The 18524-nt window shown below is 44.9% G+C and overlaps 1 protein-coding gene across 1 annotated transcript in view; it reads right to left on the bottom strand.

Moving 5' to 3' along the window:
• MMP28 (matrix metallopeptidase 28) overlaps positions 1 to 18524 on the bottom strand; it is a 117288-nt gene that overhangs the window by 33010 nt on the left and 65754 nt on the right. Inside the window, exon 3 of the mRNA XM_063953984.1 lies at positions 16184 to 16350. Within this exon, the coding sequence (XP_063810054.1) occupies positions 16184 to 16350 (167 nt within the window). The remainder of the gene's footprint in view (positions 1 to 16183; positions 16351 to 18524) is intronic.

Below are 18524 nucleotides of genomic sequence, written 5' to 3'. Positions count from 1 at the left end.
TCTTAGAGAATCGGTCGATAATCACCCAGACGGTGTTATGACCTTTAGAGAGAGGCAGTTCAGTAACAAAATCCATAGAGATATGGGTCCAAGGCCTCTTAGGAATGGACAATGGGTGCAACTACCCCGCAGGAGGTAGACGAAGAATTTTGTGCTGAGCACATGGAGGACACGAGTTGACATATTCTTGAACGTCCTTCTTCATAGTGTCCCACCAGTAAGATCTTCGTAGAAATTCCCACATCTTTTGTACTCCGGGATGGCCAGAAAACTTGGAAATGTGAGCCCACTGCAACAATCTTGGTCGAAATTTAGCTGGCGCAGACATTCTTCCAGGAGGAGGACCCAACGCAGTAGGAGCCGCAGAAATAGAGACAGGACTGAGGATCAACGCCTTTTCAACGGAATTCTCCTCATCCGAAGCCATTAAGGAACGGGATAGGGCATCCGCCTTGGTGTTAAGAGTTCCAGCCCGATACTTAATGATAAACGAAAATCGAGCAAAGAAGAGCGCCCATCTTGCTTGACGGGGATTCAAGCACTGGGCCGTCTTAAGATACAGTAAATTCTTGTGATCCGTGAAAATCGTAATTAGGTGTTTAGCCCCTTCCAAAAGATATCTCCATTCTTCTAAGGCAGATTTTATTGCCAACAGTTCTTTGTCTCCAATGGTGTAATTTAATTCAGCAGGGGAGAACTTGCGAGAATGGAAACCACATGGATGTAACTTCCCATCTGAAGCGTACTGCGAAAGTACAGCACCTATGCCTACCGTAGAAGCATCAACCTCCAGAAAGAATGGTTTTAGAAAGTCTGGTTGCTGAAGCACCGGAGCAGTCATAAAGGCTGCCTTCAACTGGGCGAATGCTGCTACAGCCTCAGAGGACCAATGGCTTGGGTCAGCCCCCTTCTTGGTTAGGGCAGTAATAGGCGCCACAATAGTAGAGAAACCCCTTATGAATTTCCGGTAGTAATTTGCGAACCCTAGAAACCGTTGTACTGCTTTCAAGGAAAGAGGCTGAGTCCAGTCCCGAGTAGCAGAAAGTTTCTCCGGATCCATACGCAACTCCGTACCTGAAATAATGTAGCCCAGAAATGGAATAGAGGGGACCTCAAAGGTACATTTGAAAATCTTGCCGTAAAGATGGTTCTCTCGCAACCGAAGGAGTACCTCCTTAACTTGTATTCTGTGCTCAGTGAGATTCTTCGAAAATATCAGGATATCATCCAAATATACCACCACATTTAGGTATAGCATGTCCCAAAAAACTTCATTAATGAATCCCTGAAAAACAGCGGGGGCGTTGCTGAGGTCAAACGGCATTACCAGGTGCTCATAATGCCCGTCCCTAGTATTGAAGGCCGTCTTCCATTCGTCCCCTTGTCGGATACGTATCAAGTTATAAGCTCCCCTTAAATCGTGCTTAGTGAAGACTCGAGCTCCGCGAACTCTATCAAAAAGCTCCGTGATGAGCGGCAGAGGATACTTATTCTTAATGGTGACTTAATTTAGACCACGATAATCGATACATGGCCTCAGGCCTCCGTCTTTTTTCTTCACAAAGAAGAAGCCTGCTCCTGCTGGGGAAGTAGAGGGGCGGATGAATCCCTTCTGCAGATTGGACTTGATATATTCTGACATAGCTTGAGTCTCAGGTACTGACAAAGGATAGGTACGACCTCGAGGTGGCATTTTCCCCGGAATGAGCTCAATAGGACAGTCCCAAGGTCTATGCGGTGGTAACTTATCGGCCGCCTGTTCCGAGAAAGCATCTGTAAACTCCAGATAAGCCTCTGGAATAAGCTCTGCATCCGACTTGGACGAAGCACGAAGTGGGTAGACAGGAGTAAGACAATTCGAGTAACAGAATGGACTCCAAGAAATTATCTGTGTCGACCTCCAGTCGACGTGAGGGTTGTGAAGCTTGAGCCAGGGAAGACCAAGGACGAGATCGTGAGACATCTCCTGAATCACAAGGAACTCCAGATGTTCTTGGTGCAAAGCTCCCACTTGCAGCTTGATTGGCATGGTATGACTTGTAATCAGAGCATTAGGAATTTGGGTACCATTAATAGCAGTTATCGTAATAGGTCGTTCGACCGACTGTAACTTCAAACCCAGATTCTGGGCGCAGGAAAGGGAAATAAAATTCCCCGCAGCTCCTGAGTCCAACAGTGCCTTAACGGTTTTGACTTCAGACTCGGAAAACAGAGATACAGAAAGCAGACAGTCCGCTGCCGGAGAAGATTGAAAAACAACCCCTAGCTTGACTTCTCCGGAACAAGCTAGGACTGCCCGTTTCCCGGGCGAGACTTGCAAGACTTGAGGAAATGATCTGCGGCTCCACAGTAGAGGCAAAGTCTACCCTCACGCCGACGCTGACGCTCTTCTGGGGACAGCCGGGACCGATTAATCTGCATAGGGTCGTCTGGGCTGGAATTAACTGTTTGCTTAGAAGGAAGAGATCGGAGCCTCAACCGGTCTGACCGACTACGTTCACCACCTCGTTCCTGCATACGAAGATCCACCTTTACACAGAGTGAGACCAACTGTTCCAAGGAATCTGGCAGATCTCTAGTAATCAATTCATCTTTTAAACGATCCGAGAGCCCGTTCCAAAAAGCAGCCCGAAGGGCATCATTATTCCAGCTCAGTTCAGAAGCTATAGTTTGAAAGTGAATTACATACTGTCCCACTGTACGAGAGCCTTGTCGAACTCGGAGCAAGTCAGCTGAGGCAGCAGTCGTCCGGCCAGGCTCATCAAAGATCCTTCGGAAGGACGTAATGAAGTTGGTATAACTGGAGACTAACGGATCTGATCGCTCCCACAACGGTGACACCCACTCCAACGCTGAACCCTTAAGCAAAGAGATAATGTATGCCACTTTAGACCGATCAGTAGGGAAGTTATGTGAGAGGAGTTCGAAGTGTACCTCACACTGATTGAGGAATCCTCGACAATTTTTCGGATTCCCATTATAACGAGGAGGAGTGGGAAGCTAAAGGCGTGACCTGGTTCCAGACAAGGAGGGAACATTGTCAGATACAACCACTGGAGCGGATACTGGAACTGGAGCTGGGACCACTGAAGCCAGCGAAGTCTGGATTTGATCCAGCCGGCCAGATAACTCCTGGAGATAATGCATCACCTGATTCTGTGCTGCTTCCTGACTCTGTACTCGGGAAACCAGGTTCTGCATGGCGCTTGCCTCTGGGTTCCGATTCCCCGGGTCCATGGGGCCTGAGTATACTGTCACTAGCCTAGACTGTGGGTGTTGTGAACTCGGGGATTCTTCCGATGGTTGGGAAGAGGAACCACAACTGAGCCGGAAAAGAGGAGGCCTAATATAGGATTTCCTCATACGTCCTGACAGTGGAGTTAGATGAAATATTGAAGAATTTATTGCAGGGAAAACAACTTAAAGTCAAATGACAAAAGGGATAATTGAGAGAAATGTCCAGACCCACTGAAGGGTTCTATGAGCTGGATTAGAGATGCTGGTAACTGAAGAAACTGTGGGTAATGTTAAAAAGTCACTGATAACTTATAAATGGTGATAAGGGCACAGATGGATAAAAAACTTGTGAGCGGTGACAGAGACGCTGATGATGTGAAGAACTGAAGTGCAGGGGTTTTAGACGCTGTTATTTTGTAGAACTTGAGAACGGTGACTGAGACGCTGATGATGTGAGGAACTGAAGTGCAGGGGTTTTAGACGCTGTTATTTTGTAGAACTTGAGAACGATGACTGAGACGCTGATGATGTGAGGAACTGAAGTGCAGGGGTTTTAGACGCTGTTAATTTGTAGAACTGGTGAACGTGACTGAGACGCTGATGATGTGAGGAACTGAAGTGCAGGGGTTTTAGACGCTGTTATTTTGTAGAACTTGAGAACGGTGACTGAGACACTGATGATGTGAGAACTGAAGTGCAGGGGTTTTAGACGCTGTTATTTTGTAGAACTTGAGAACGGTGACTGAGACGCTGATGGTGCAGGGGTTTTAGACGCTGTTATCTTGCAGAACTTGAGAACGGTGACTGAGGCCCGCAGCCACGCTGATTCCTAGGAGCACTGGTATATACCGGCCGCTGAGTGCGCTGGAACCGGTGCAGCGAACTGGCAGACTGGAAATGCCGGAGATACTGGAGTACAACTGCAGAGATCCTTGCCGGGAACAGAAGCGCTGGCATCTACGTCAGGAAAAGACGATACTCAGGCACTGAGGCTCCGTCCGGCGTCTGACTTTGAATTCCCCGCCACCGCTGGATTGGCGGAGCAGTCTGATGACGTCACCCGCTCCCCGTCCACGTGAAGCCGGGTGTCATGGCGGCACCCATGCCCCGGAGAACCGCCGGGAGCCGCGCCAGCCAGACGCCGGAGCCCGCGGCCCACCGAAGGCAGAGGCCGCAACACCGACCAGCAGACACGCAGGGGTAAGCGCGGCGAACGCCGCCTCTGGTGTGTGACAGGATCAGCATGTAGTGTGTTTTTCCACTTTAATTTTGAGGGTGACTCCAAATCCAGACCTCCATGGGTTAATAAATTTGATTTCCATTGATAATTTTTGTGTGATTTTGTTGTCAGCATATTCAACTATGTAAAGAACAAAGTATTTAATAAGAATATTTCATTCATTCAGATCTAGGATGTGTTATTTTAGTGTTCCCTTTATTTTTTTGAGCAGTGTATATACAGGTTGAGTATCCCTTATCCAAAATGCTTGGGACAAGAGGTATTTTGGATATGGGATTTTTCCGTATTTTGGAATAATTGCATACCATAATGAGATGTCATGGTGATGGGACCTAAATCTAAGCACAGGATGCATTTATGTTTCATATACATCTTATACACACAGCCTGAAGGTAATTTTAGCCAATATTTTTTATAACTTTGTGCATTAAACAAAGTGTGTCTACATTCACACAATTCATTTATGTTTCATATACACCTTATACACACAGCCTGAAGGTCATTTAATACAATATTTTTAATAACTTTGTGTATTAAGCAAAGTTTGTGTACATTGAGCCATCAAAAAACAAAGGTTTCAATATTTCACTCTCACCCAAAAAAGTCCGTATTTCGGAATATTCAGTATTTCGGAATATTTGGATATGGGATACTCAACCTGTATATATGTGTGTGTCAAAAACCATTTGTTAGAAAATGTGGGTTTTAGGGCATATTTACTAAAAATCGATCTGGGTCAATTTTTGCCCGATGTTTGGTTGATGATTGGTTCATTTTGTATTTCAGGGACTACATTCCACATTTACTAACAGACGGTTTTAAAAAAAAAAATGTAAACAATGTCAAAAATCATGTTCGTAAATGTGTAATTTAGATCCCTAAACACAAAATTGATCAATAATCGACCAAACATCGACTTTTAGTAAATATACCCGTACTTACTGTACCAGCCAATCAGCTCCTAACTGCTATGTTGCAGGCTGGGTTTGACTAATGACAGTTAGGAGCTGATTGGTTAGTACATTATCACCGTGCAAATTATCACTCTCCAAGTCTTGATAAATCTGGGCCACATGTGGACAAACAGAAGTGAACCCTGTCCCTTGCAACATAACTGACCCTAAGGATGACATAGAAACACAACTTACTTGATTTAATTTTCTGAATTTCTTAATAAGAAATTTTTGGCCTAGGGGTGCTGTGAAAAAAAAATCCAAATACTCTAGGGTGCCGTGACTTAAATAAGTTTTGGGAACCACTGCTTTAAAGCATAAATTATTGAAGATATCTTCTACATATAAGAGAACACTTATGTTGTATAGAGGGAGGGGGAGCAGGTACTAATTACCTAGACCTAATGTAGGGTCAGTTGCTGAGTGGAACAAAGTTCCCCTTTGCAGCACGCAGTGCAGCTTTTTACATTTTTTTGGACCATACTTCCCCACGTACCCAGGTCCCATGGAGAACACCACAGTCCTCATACATGAAGATGTTATTTTTGAGCAATTTATCAAAAACAAAGTGTTGAAAGATTGACTGTGGGAACTAATGCCATCTTTAGTTCACACCAACTTAAGGTAAGAGGGTACAGAGTCCAAAAAGGAGTCCATTTGGATCTTTTTGCCTCCTTCGGCCCTCAAAGGGTAGATAGCATGTGTTAACATTGGTTGGACTGAATTTCTGCATTTGTGACTTTTGGTGCTACTATTATTGGACCTCATTCAGATGTGGTTGGAGTTGCTATCACTGCTGCTTACATGGAAGCAGCAGCGATAGCTTTAATATGGTAATGCAGCAGGAGGTGTCACACCTTCTGCTGAATTACTGATCTGGACTGAACAAGGACGCAGTATCTGATCATCTCCAACATCAACTGATGGCTGCGTGCACCATGTGGTCGGGCAAGCCGGCCACCACAAGTCCTACCTAGAGTCTACAAAATCTCCGGCCTCTGACGGAGATCCTGGCCTTGTCTTCCACCTACAACGGCGGCGACATGCCTTTGTTTGGAGAAACAGAGGTCATCGTCACCCTTCCCATCCCCCATACAGCATCAGACTGTCAAATACTGACTGATGCCGTAGTGAAACAGACGTTGCAGACCTGTATTGCACATGTACGGGACCGGCACATGCACAAAGTACCGAGCATTGGTACTTTGCTGCATAAGCCGCTACTCGGTCCACACCTGAATGAGGGCATTGTTGAGGGTAATGATAAATAATCTCGCTGCAAATAGGAATATTACGTTTCAGCACATTTATCACTATATTAACAAATATGCCCTATAGTTAGTCCAGTAGGTCTACAAATAATACTGGTTCCAATACAATGGTAGCGGGTTTGTAGGTTGTATGTAATATGCACCTACAGACCGTGGAAACAAGTCATGTATAAATAGAAAGCTTACACTTTCTCGAGGTTGTACCTTACATAAAGCAGTTTTACTGTATTGTATTGTAAAAGTATAAAGTATGAATTCACCAGGATAGTAAAGCAAATGACACGATTATAATTTTCCTTACCTATAATTCCAATCTAGTAAACAGATGGTTTAAAGACTAAGATAATATGTGAAAAATCATATCAAGACTCTTTAGTTTTACTTTAATGAGAGATTGGACTGTAACTAATTACTGTAATTGAAGAACAGAACATACAGTCTGAATTAATTTAAACAGTAACAGTATTTCTTATATCGGAGGAAACTGTGTAAGCCATTATTTACTGAGGGAAGACTGGTGAATTAATTGGTCCTGTGTTCTGCTCGCATGAATGTGATGTAAACTGACGAGATCCACAATTAGGGATTTCTGGCTCTTTTTTTACATGGAGACAAATGGCAAAGGGAAAAAGAAAGGAATTCTTGAAACGGACTAAAGGTCACCAAAGACGGAAATACAGAGTTTTTCATGTAGAGCATGAAGGTCATTCAAAGCGGACATGCTACAAGGACAATAACTTCACAGAAAACACACTTCATTATGACAGTTTCTTTATTTTTGGTTCTTAAAAATAATGATGAAATAAGAGATTTTACCATTAATATAAGAGTGACAACTAATAAATTGGTGTAGCCCAGATTTCCTAAATAACCCTCTTGTGGTTTATAAAGTAAAGCCACATCTAAAATATATAAAGATAAGGAAAAACATCTGAAATTATGGAATTATATTTTCAAATAAAACAAAACATTATTAAAAACTAGAATGCATTTTGGACCAGCCATTGGCCAGCTTGCTAGTCTATTGTGTCCACAGTTTGGGGCTCTTCCACTACTTTCCCATATTTCTCCCCATCTTTAGTTCTTCCTTCTATCCCCACCCCTACACCCATCAATCTCTCTCCTCCCATTTCTCTTACTCCTATCTCTCTCTCTCTCCTCTGTTTCATCCTTCCATCTCTCTTTCCCTCATCCTCCCAACTATCTTCTTTTTCTCCATCTCCTTCGTGTGCACTCTGCTCTGCAGTGAGTCTCTACCTTCTTTGATGTGTCTCTGATGTGTGTGGTGGGAGTCTCCCTCTCCTAGTGTACACTCAGCTATGGAGTCAGTCTCTCCCTCATTAATATACAACCAGCTTTGTTTTTAGTCTCCCTCCTGAGTGTATGCTGAACGTTGCTACGGTGATCACACAAACCATCAGCTTCTGTACTGTGCTATCTATCCCCTAGCTGTGTGTGTGTGGTCTGGCGGTGGCCCCCCCCCCCCCCGTCAGTATGCCTACACTCTGTCGCCACTGCTCTCCTTTAGTGGAGATGTACTAAGCCTTGAAGAGGGTGATCTCATTGTGTTGAAAAGCTCAGATTTCCGGTAGAGCGCTCTCCAGAATGTTGCGGTCAGATGGGGAGCAGGGAGCCAGCTGCGTGACTTCCCAAAAGCAATATAATTGTCTAGCATAGCCGGCAGTCAGTCAGGGCGGCTCCTCAGTCCTTGTCTGGTGCACAAATACTTACCAGTGATTATACCAAATGTTAATTGATAGTATCCCTATTTTTAATGCACTTTGCTGCATATGTTACGAACCATTCATTTAGATTATCTGCTTCAAACTGAAAGTGGATGCAGATGGCACATGCAATGTTTCACACTAAAATTGGCAAATTATGAATCTTGGGTGGTACTTATGCAATGTACTCACCCCAAGTTATGGAATCTACTAATGCGTATGCCTGATCAAGTTTATTACTCATTGAGTTGGGACACTGGAATACAAATGCTGCTACCAATACACTTGTCACAATGAGCTGCTTGCTCCAGCACATATATACCTGTACAACTATGAGGTAGGTATCTAGGCTCCATTGTACCCCCAATCAGTGCAAATTATAATCTGCCACTGTACTATACCTGTTTCCACAAGGAAGCAACTTTATTTTTATCATTCAGTCCAAGAGATGACCCCTAATAAACAACTAAAATGGTGCTTGTTTGTGAGATCTCAAAAACATCCTTAACCACTTGCCTGGCATGGTCGCATCAGATGCGACCACACCAGCAAGTGCTCTATCTGACCTGGTCGCATGGGATGCAACCAGTCAGATAGAGAGTGTTAGCAGCGGCAGGGAAGAGAAACTGCCATGTTACATGCTGTATTTAAAAAAAATGACAGTTAAGAGTAGAGATGAGCGCCTGAAATTTTTCGGGTTTTGTGTTTTGGTTTTGGGTTCGGTTCCGCGGCCGTGTTTTGGGTTCGACCGCGTTTTGGCAAAACCTCACCGAATTTTTTTTGTCGGATTCGGGTGTGTTTTGGATTCGGGTGTTTTTTTCAAAAAACCCTAAAAAACAGCTTAAATCATAGAATTTGGGGGTAATTTTGATCCCAAAGTATTATTAACCTCAAAAAACATAATTTACACTCATTTTCAGCCTATTCTGAACACATCACACCTCACAATATTATTTTTAGTCCTAAAATTTGCACCGAGGTCGCTGTGTGAGTAAGATAAGCGACCCTAGTGGCCGACACAAACACCGGGCCCATCTAGGAGTGGCACTGCAGTGTCACGCAGGATGTCCCTTCCAAAAAACCCTCCCCAAACAGCACATGACGCAAAGAAAAAAAGAGGCGCAATGAGGTAGCTGACTGTGTGAGAAAGATAAGCGACCCTAGTGGCCGACACAAACACCGGGCCCATCTAGGAGTGGCACTGCAGTGTCACGCAGGATGTCCCTTCCAAAAAACCCTCCCCAATCAGCACATGATGCAAAGAAAAAGAAAAGAAAAAAGAGGTGCAAGATGGAATTATCCTTGGGCCCTCCCACCCACCCTTATGTTGTATAAACAAAACAGGACATGCACACTTTAACCAACCCATCATTTCAGTGACAGGGTCTGCCACACGACTGTGACTGATATGACGGGTTGGTTTGGACCCCCCCCAAAAAAGAAGCAATTAATCTCTCCTTGCACAAACTGGCTCTACAGAGGCAAGATGTCCACCTCATCTTCACCCTCCGATATATCACCGTGTACATCCCCCTCCTCACAGATTATCAATTCGTCCCCACTGGAATCCACCATCTCAGCTCCCTGTGTACTTTGTGGAGGCAATTGCTGCTGGTCAATGTCTCCGCGGAGGAATTGATTATAATTCATTTTAATGAACATCATCTTCTCCACATTTTCTGGATGTAACCTCGTACGCCGATTGCTGACAAGGTGAGCGGCGGCACTAAACACTCTTTCGGAGTACACACTTGTGGGAGGGCAACTTAGGTAGAATAAAGCCAGTTTGTGCAAGGGCCTCCAAATTGCCTCTTTTTCCTGCCAGTATAAGTACGGACTGTGTGACGTGCCTACTTGGATGCGGTCACTCATATAATCCTCCACCATTCTATCAATGTTGAGAGAATCATATGCAGTGACAGTAGACGACATGTCCGTAATCGTTGTCAGGTCCTTCAGTCCGGACCAGATGTCAGCATCAGCAGTCGCTCCAGACTGCCCTGCATCACGGCCAGCGGGTGGGCTCGGAATTCTGAGCCTTTTCCTCGCACCCCCAGTTGCGGGAGAATGTGAAGGAGGAGATGTTGACAGGTCGCGTTCCGCTTGACTTGACAATTTTGTCACCAGCAGGTCTTTCAACCCCAGCAGACCTGTGTCTGCCGGAAAGAGAGATCCAAGGTAGGCTTTAAATCTAGGATCGAGCACGGTGGCCAAAATGTAGTGCTCTGATTTCAACAGATTGACCACCCGTGAATCCTTGTTAAGCGAATTAAGGGCTGCATCCACAAGTCCCACATGCCTAGCGGAATCGCTCCCTTTTAGCTCCTTCTTCAATGCCTCCAGCTTCTTCTGCAAAAGCCTGATGAGGGGAATGACCTGACTCAGGCTGGCAGTGTCTGAACTGACTTCACGTGTGGCAAGTTCAAAGGGCATCAGAACCTTGCACAACGTTGAAATCATTCTCCACTGCACTTGAGACAGGTGCATTCCATCTCCTATATCGTGCTCAATTGTATAGGCTTGAATGGCCTTTTGCTGCTCCTCCAACCTCTGAAGCATATAGAGGGTTGAATTCCACCTCGTTACCACTTCTTGCTTCAGATGATGGCAGGGCAGGTTCAGTAGTTTTTGGTGGTGCTCCAGTCTTCTGTACGTGGTGCCTGTACGCCGAAAGTGTCCCGCAATTTTTCTGGCCACCGACAGCATCTCTTGCACGCCCCTGTCGTTTTTTAAAAAATTCTGCACCACCAAATTCAAGGTATGTGCAAAACATGGGACGTGCTGGAATTTGCCCATATTTAATGCACACACAATATTGCTGGCGTTGTCCGATGCCACAAATCCACAGGAGAGTCCAATTGGGGTAAGCCATTCCGCGATGATCTTCCTCAGTTGCCGTAAGAGGTTTTCAGCTGTGTGCGTATTCTGGAAAGCGGTGATACAAAGCGTAGCCTGCCTAGGAAAGAGTTGGCGTTTGCGAGATGCTGCTACTGGTGCCGCCGCTGCTGTTCTTGCGGCGGGAGTCCATACATCTACCCAGTGGGCTGTCACAGTCATATAGTCCTGACCCTGCCCTGCTCCACTTGTCCACATGTCCGTGGTTAAGTGGACATTGGGTACAACTGCATTTTTTAGGACACTGGTGAGTCTTTTTCTGACGTCCGTGTACATTCTCGGTATCGCCTGCCTAGAGAAGTGGAACCTAGATGGTATTTGGTAACGGGGGCACACTGCCTCAATAAATTGTCTAGTTCCCTGTGAACTAACGGCGGATACCGGACGCACGTCTAACACCAACATAGTTGTCAAGGACTCAGTTATCCGCTTTGCAGTAGGATGACTGCTGTGATATTTCATCTTCCTCGCAAAGGACTGTTGAACAGTCAATTGCTTACTGGAAGTAGTACAAGTGGGCTTACGACTTCCCCTCTGGGATGACCATCGACTCCCAGCGGCAACAACAGCAGCGCCAGCAGCAGTAGGCGTTACACGCAAGGATGCATCGGAGGAATCACAGGCAGGAGAGGACTCGTCAGACTTGCCAGTGACATGGCCTGCAGGACTATTGGCATTCCTGGGGAAGGAGGAAATTGACACTGAGGGAGTTGGTGGGGTGGTTTGCGTGAGCTTGGTTACAAGAGGAAGGGATTTACTGGTCAGTGGACTGCTTCCGCTGTCACCCAAAGTTTTTGAACTTGTCACTGACTTATTATGAATGCGCTGCAGGTGACGTATAAGGGAGGATGTTCCGAGGTGGTTAACGTCCTTACCCCTACTTATTACAGCTTGACAAAGGGAACACACGGCTTGACACCTGTTGTCCGCATTTCTGGTGAAATACCTCCACACCGAAGAGCTGATTTTTTTGGTATTTTCACCTGGCATGTCAACGGCCATATTCCTCCCACGGACAACAGGTGTCTCCCCGGGTGCCTGACTTAAACAAACCACCTCACCATCAGAATCCTCCTGGTCAATTTCCTCCCCAGCGCCAGCAACACCCATATCCTCCTCATCCTGGTGTACTTCAACACTGACATCTTCAATCTGACTATCAGGAACTGGACTGCGGGTGCTCCTTCCAGCACTTGCAGGGGGCATGCAAATAGTGGAAGGCGCATGCTCTTCACGTCCAGTGTTGGGAAGGTCAGGCATCGCAAACGACACAATTGGACTCTCCTTGTGGATTTGGGATTTCAAAGAACGCACAGTTCTTTGCGGTGCTTTTGCCAGCTTGAGTCTTTTCAGTTTTCTAGCGAGAGGCTGAGTGCTTCCATCCTCATGTGAAGCTGAACCACTAGCCATGAACATAGGCCAGGGCCTCAGCCGTTCCTTGCCACTCCGTGTGGTAAATGGCATATTGGCAAGTTTACGCTTCTCCTCCGACAATTTTATTTTAGGTTTTGGAGTCCTTTTTTTTCTGATATTTGGTGTTTTGGATTTGACATGCTCTGTACTATGACATTGGGCATCGGCCTTGGCAGACGACGTTGCTGGCATTTCATCGTCTCGGCCATGACTAGTGGCAGCAGCTTCAGCACGAGGTGGAAGTGGATCTTGATCTTTCCCTAATTTTGGAACCTCAACTTTTTTGTTCTCCATATTTTATAGGCAGAACTAAAAGGCACCTCAGGTAAACAATGGAGATGGATGGATTGGATACTAGTATACAATTATGGACGGACTGCCACGGTTAGGTGGTATAAAAAAACCACGGTTAGGTGGTATATATTATAATAATAATACAATTATGGATGGACGGACTGCCTGCCGACTGCCGACACAGAGGTAGCCACAGCCGTGAACTACCGCACTGTACACTGGTTGATAAAGAGATAGTAGTATACTCGTAACAACTAGTATGACACTATGACGACGGTATAAAGAAAGAAAAAAAAATACCACAGTTAGGTGGTATATATTATAATAATAATACAATTATGGATGGACGGACTGCCTGCCGACTGCCGACACAGAGGTAGCCACAGCCGTGAACTACCGCACTGTACACTGGTTGATAAAGAGATAGTAGTATACTCGTAACAACTAGTATGACACTATGACGACGGTATAAAGAATGAAAAAAAAACCACGGTTAGGTGGTATATATTATAATAATAATACAATTATGGATGGACGGACTGCCTGCCGAGTGCCGACACAGAGGTAGCCACAGCCGTGAACTACCGCACTGTACACTGGTTGATAAAGAGATAGTAGTATACTCGTAACAACTAGTATGACACTATGACGACGGTATAAAGAATGAAAAAAAAACCACGGTTAGGTGGTATATATTATAATAATAATACAATTATGGATGGACGGACTGCCTGCCGACTGCCGACACAGAGGTAGCCACAGCCGTGAACTACCGCACTGTACACTGGTTGATAAAGAGATAGTAGTATACTCGTAACAACTAGTATGACACTATGACGACGGTATAAAGAAAGAAAAAAAAATACCACAGTTAGGTGGTATATATTATAATAATAATAATACAATTATGGATGGACGGACTGCCTGCCGACTGCCGACACAGAGGTAGCCACAGCCGTGAACTACCGCACTGTACACTGGTTGATAAAGAGATAGTAGTATACTCGTAACAACTAGTATGACACTATGACGACGGTATAAAGAATGAAAAAAAAACCACGGTTAGGTGGTATATATTATAATAATAATACAATTATGGATGGACGGACTGCCTGCCGACTGCCGACACAGAGGTAGCCACAGCCGTGAACTACCGCACTGTACACTGGTTGATAAAGAGATAGTAGTATACTCGTAACAACTAGTATGACACTATGACGACGGTATAAAGAAAGAAAAAAAAATACCACAGTTAGGTGGTATATATTATAATAATAATACAATTATGGATGGACGGACTGCCTGCCGACTGCCGACACAGAGGTAGCCACAGCCGTGAACTACCGCACTGTACACTGGTTGATAAAGAGATAGTAGTATACTCGTAACAACTAGTATGACACTATGACGACGGTATAAAGAAAGAAAAAAAAATACCACAGTTAGGTGGTATATATTATAATAATAATACAATTATGGATGGACGGACTGCCTGCCGACTGCCGACACAGAGGTAGCCACAGCCGTGAACTACCGCACTGTACACTGGTTGATAAAGAGATAGTAGTATACTCGTAACAACTAGTATGACACTATGACGACGGTATAAAGAATGAAAAAAAAACCACGGTTAGGTGGTATATATTATAATAATAATACAATTATGGATGGACGGACTGCCTGCCGACTGCCGACACAGAGGTAGCCACAGCCGTGAACTACCGCACTGTACACTGGTTGATAAAGAGATAGTAGTATACTCGTAACAACTAGTATGACACTATGACGGTATAAAGAATGAAAAAAAAACCACGGTTAGGTGGTATATATTATAATAATAATACAATTATGGATGGACGGACTGCCTGCCGACTGCCGACACAGAGGTAGCCACAGCCGTGAACTACCGCACTGTACACTGGTTGATAAAGAGATAGTAGTATACTCGTAACAACTAGTATGACACTATGACGACGGTATAAAGAAAGAAAAAAAAATACCACGGTTAGGTGGTATATATTGTAATACAATTATGGATGGACGGACTGCCTGCCGAGTTCCGACTGCCGACACAGAGGTAGCCACAGCCGTGAACTACCGCACTGTACTGTGTCTGCTGCTAATATAGACTGGTTGATAAAGAGATAGTATACAATACATACAACAATATACTACTATACTGGTGGTCAGGCACTGGTCACCACTAGTCACACTGGCAGTGGCACTCCTGCAGCAAAAGTGTGCACTGTTTAATTTTAAATTAATATAATATTATGTACTCCTGGGGGCTCCTGCTATAACAACCTGCAGTGCTCCCCAGTCTCCCCCACAATTATTATAAGCTTTGCCTTTTATACATTGATGTGCAGCACACTGGGCTGAGCTGAGTGCACACAGACTGAGTCACACTGTGTGACTGGCTGCTGCTGTGTATCGTTTTTTTTCAGGCAGAGAACGGATATAGCAGAGAACGGATATATTATATTAAAATAAATAAAAGTTAACTAACAACAACTGCACTGGTCACTGTGGTAAACTCTGTCTGACTCTGCACAATCTCTCTCTCTCTTCTAATCTAATTTCTAATGGAGAGGACGCCAGCCACGTCCTCTCCCTATCAATCTCAATGCACGTGTGAAAATGGCGGCGACGCGCGGCTCCTTATATAGAATCCGAGTCTCGCGAGAATCCGACAGCGTCATGATGACGTTCGGGCGCGCTCGGGTTAACCGAGCAAGGCGGGAGGATCCGAGTCTGCTCGGACCCGTAAAAAAAACATGAAGTTCGTGCGGGTTCGGTTTCAGAGAAACCGAACCCGCTCATCTCTAGTTAAGAGTTGATTGGTTGGTATTTTATCTCCCTCCACTGTATCACTTTTCAAGGCTTAGTACATCTGGCTCCCAGTATTTTAAGATAGATATCTGTCAAACGAGATTTTGGGCGAGAGGTTTAATGTTGCAGTTGTTCAAGACATTTAAAGAGAATCTAAAGTCTTAGTACATACATCTTCCCGTCCTTAATAATGTGCAGAATTACAGTATTTACTGATTTTACTTAATTTCAGTTGGAGATTATTTTACAATAAAGTATATGCTTTCAGAGAATTTAGGTTAGCCTTAATTGCGGAGTAAAGCTGAAACATAAGGTCTCACTTACTTTTCATTGTGTATCGCTTCCTGCGGTGATTTGTATAAAGAGGACTGTCTAGCAGCCAATTTGTTTGACGAACATCCTTCATACCACATCTTGGCAAATGCATCTGATGTATTGTATCTTCATTCAGTTCTCCACTGACTGGAAGGTGTGAAGACCATTGGAAATCTCTGAAATCATATAACAAGAATGGACTGTGAGCAGAACAGCATAAAATATTACACCCACAATTATACGCTGAATCAAGGGAAGCTGGATGTTGACTTCTTAAGAGACACAAAAAGATCCTGACATGTTTCAGCAGGTTATCTACAGAGAGATGCTGCAATAGTTGTTATTTGTTTGTTATTTGGCACATCTCTTAGAGCTTTTGGGGGTCAATTCAATTAATAGCAAGTTTGTGAAAGCAAATTAGCATCATAGGCCCTCATTCCGAGTTGTTCGCTCGCAAGCTGCTTTTAGCAGCTTTGCACACGCTAAGCCGACGCCTACTGGGAGTGAATCTTAGCTTATCAAAATTGCGAACGAAAGATTAGCAAAATTGCGAATAGACACTTCTTAGCAGTTTCTGAGTAGCTCCACACTTACTCGGCAACTGCAATCAGTTCAGTCAGTTTCGTTCCTGGTTTGACGTCACAAACACACCCAGCGTTCGGCCAGACACTCCTCCGTTTCTCCAGCCACTCCCGCGTTTTTCCCAGAAATGGTAGCGTTTTTTCGCACACACCCATAAAACGGCCAGATTCCGCCCAGAAACACCCACTTCCTGTCAATCACATTACGATCACCAGAACGAAGAAAAAACCTTGTAATGCCGTGAGTAAAATACCTAACTGCATAGCAAATTTACTTGGCGCAGTCGCACTGCGGACATTGCGCATGAGCGACTAATCGCTCCGTTGCGACAAAAAAATAACGAGCGAACAACTCGGAATGACCCCCATAAAACGTGCATACAACATGTGAATATGTGCACCAAGAAATAGGAGATCCATTTAGAAATGCAGATTCACAGGACTTGGGTCAAGGTTGCGTGACTTTTCAACAAAAAAAACGATGGAATGAAAACGTGGGTAAAAGGTGATGAGCGGATTCGGTTTTACTCGGTTTTACTCGGTTCTCAAAACCGAATCTTATAGGCTATCCAAAACACGTGACATCAGTGAGCCAATAAGATTGTGGCCGACACAAACAGCCACCTTGGTGCGCCTCTTTTTTTCTTTGCATCATGTGCTGTTTGGGGAGTATTTTTTTGAAGGGCCATCCTGTCTTGATTGACACTGCAGTGCCACTCCTAGATGGGCCAGGTGTTTGTGTCGGCCACTTGTGTCGCTTAGCTTAGTCACACAGCGACCTTGGTGCGCCTCTTTTTTTCTTTGCATCATGTGCTGTTTGGGGAGTATTTTTTGGAAGGGCCATCCTGTCTTGATTGACACTGCAGTGCCACTCCTAGATGGGCCAGGTGTTTGTGTCGGCCACTTGTGTCGCTTAGCTTAGTCACACAGCCACCTTGGTGCGCCTCTTTTTTTCTTTGCATCATGTGCTGTTTGGGGAGTATTTTTTTGAAGGGCCATCCTGTCTTGATTGACACTGCAGTGCCACTCCTAGATGGGCCAGGTGTTTGTGTCGGCCACTTGTGTCGCTTAGCTTAGTCACACAGCGACCTTGGTGCGCCTCTTTTTTTCTTTGCATCATGTGCTGTTTGGGGAGTATTTTTTTGAAGGGCCATCCTGCCTGACACTGCAATGCCACTCCTAGATGGGCCAGGTGTTTGTGTCGGCCACTTGTGTCGCTTAGCTTAGTCACACAGCCACCTTGGTGCGCCTCTTTTTTTCTTTGCATCATGTGCTGTTTGGGGACTATTTTTTTGAAGTGCCATCCTGTCTGACACTGCAGTGCCACTCCTAGATGGGCCAGGTGTTTGTGTCGGCCACTTGGGTCGCTTAGCTTAGTCACACAGCTACCTCATTGCGCCTCTTTTTTTCTTTGCATCATGTGCTATTTGGGGACTATTTTTTTGAAGTGCCATCCTGTCTGACACTGCAGTGCCACTCCTAGATGGGCCCGGTGTTTGTGTCGGCCACTTGGGTCGCTTAGCTTAGTCACACAGCGACCTTGGTGCGCCTCTTTTTTTTCTTTGCATCATGTGCTGTTTGGGGACAATTTTTTGGAAGTGCCATCCTGCCTGACACTGCAGTGCCACTCCTAGATGGGCCAGGTGTTTGTGTCGGCCACTTGGGTCGCTTAGCTTAGCCATCCAGCGACCTCGGTGCAAATTTTAGGACTAAAAATAATATTGTGAGGTGTTCAGAATAGACTGAAAATGAGTGGAAATTATGGTTAT

The sequence above is a fragment of the Pseudophryne corroboree genome, chromosome 2 (assembly GCF_028390025.1).
Source record: "Pseudophryne corroboree isolate aPseCor3 chromosome 2, aPseCor3.hap2, whole genome shotgun sequence".
NCBI classification, from domain to species: domain Eukaryota; kingdom Metazoa; phylum Chordata; class Amphibia; order Anura; family Myobatrachidae; genus Pseudophryne; species Pseudophryne corroboree.
The sequence above is the reverse complement of the archived record's forward strand: the minus strand, read 5'-3'. Positions and strand labels throughout refer to the sequence as shown.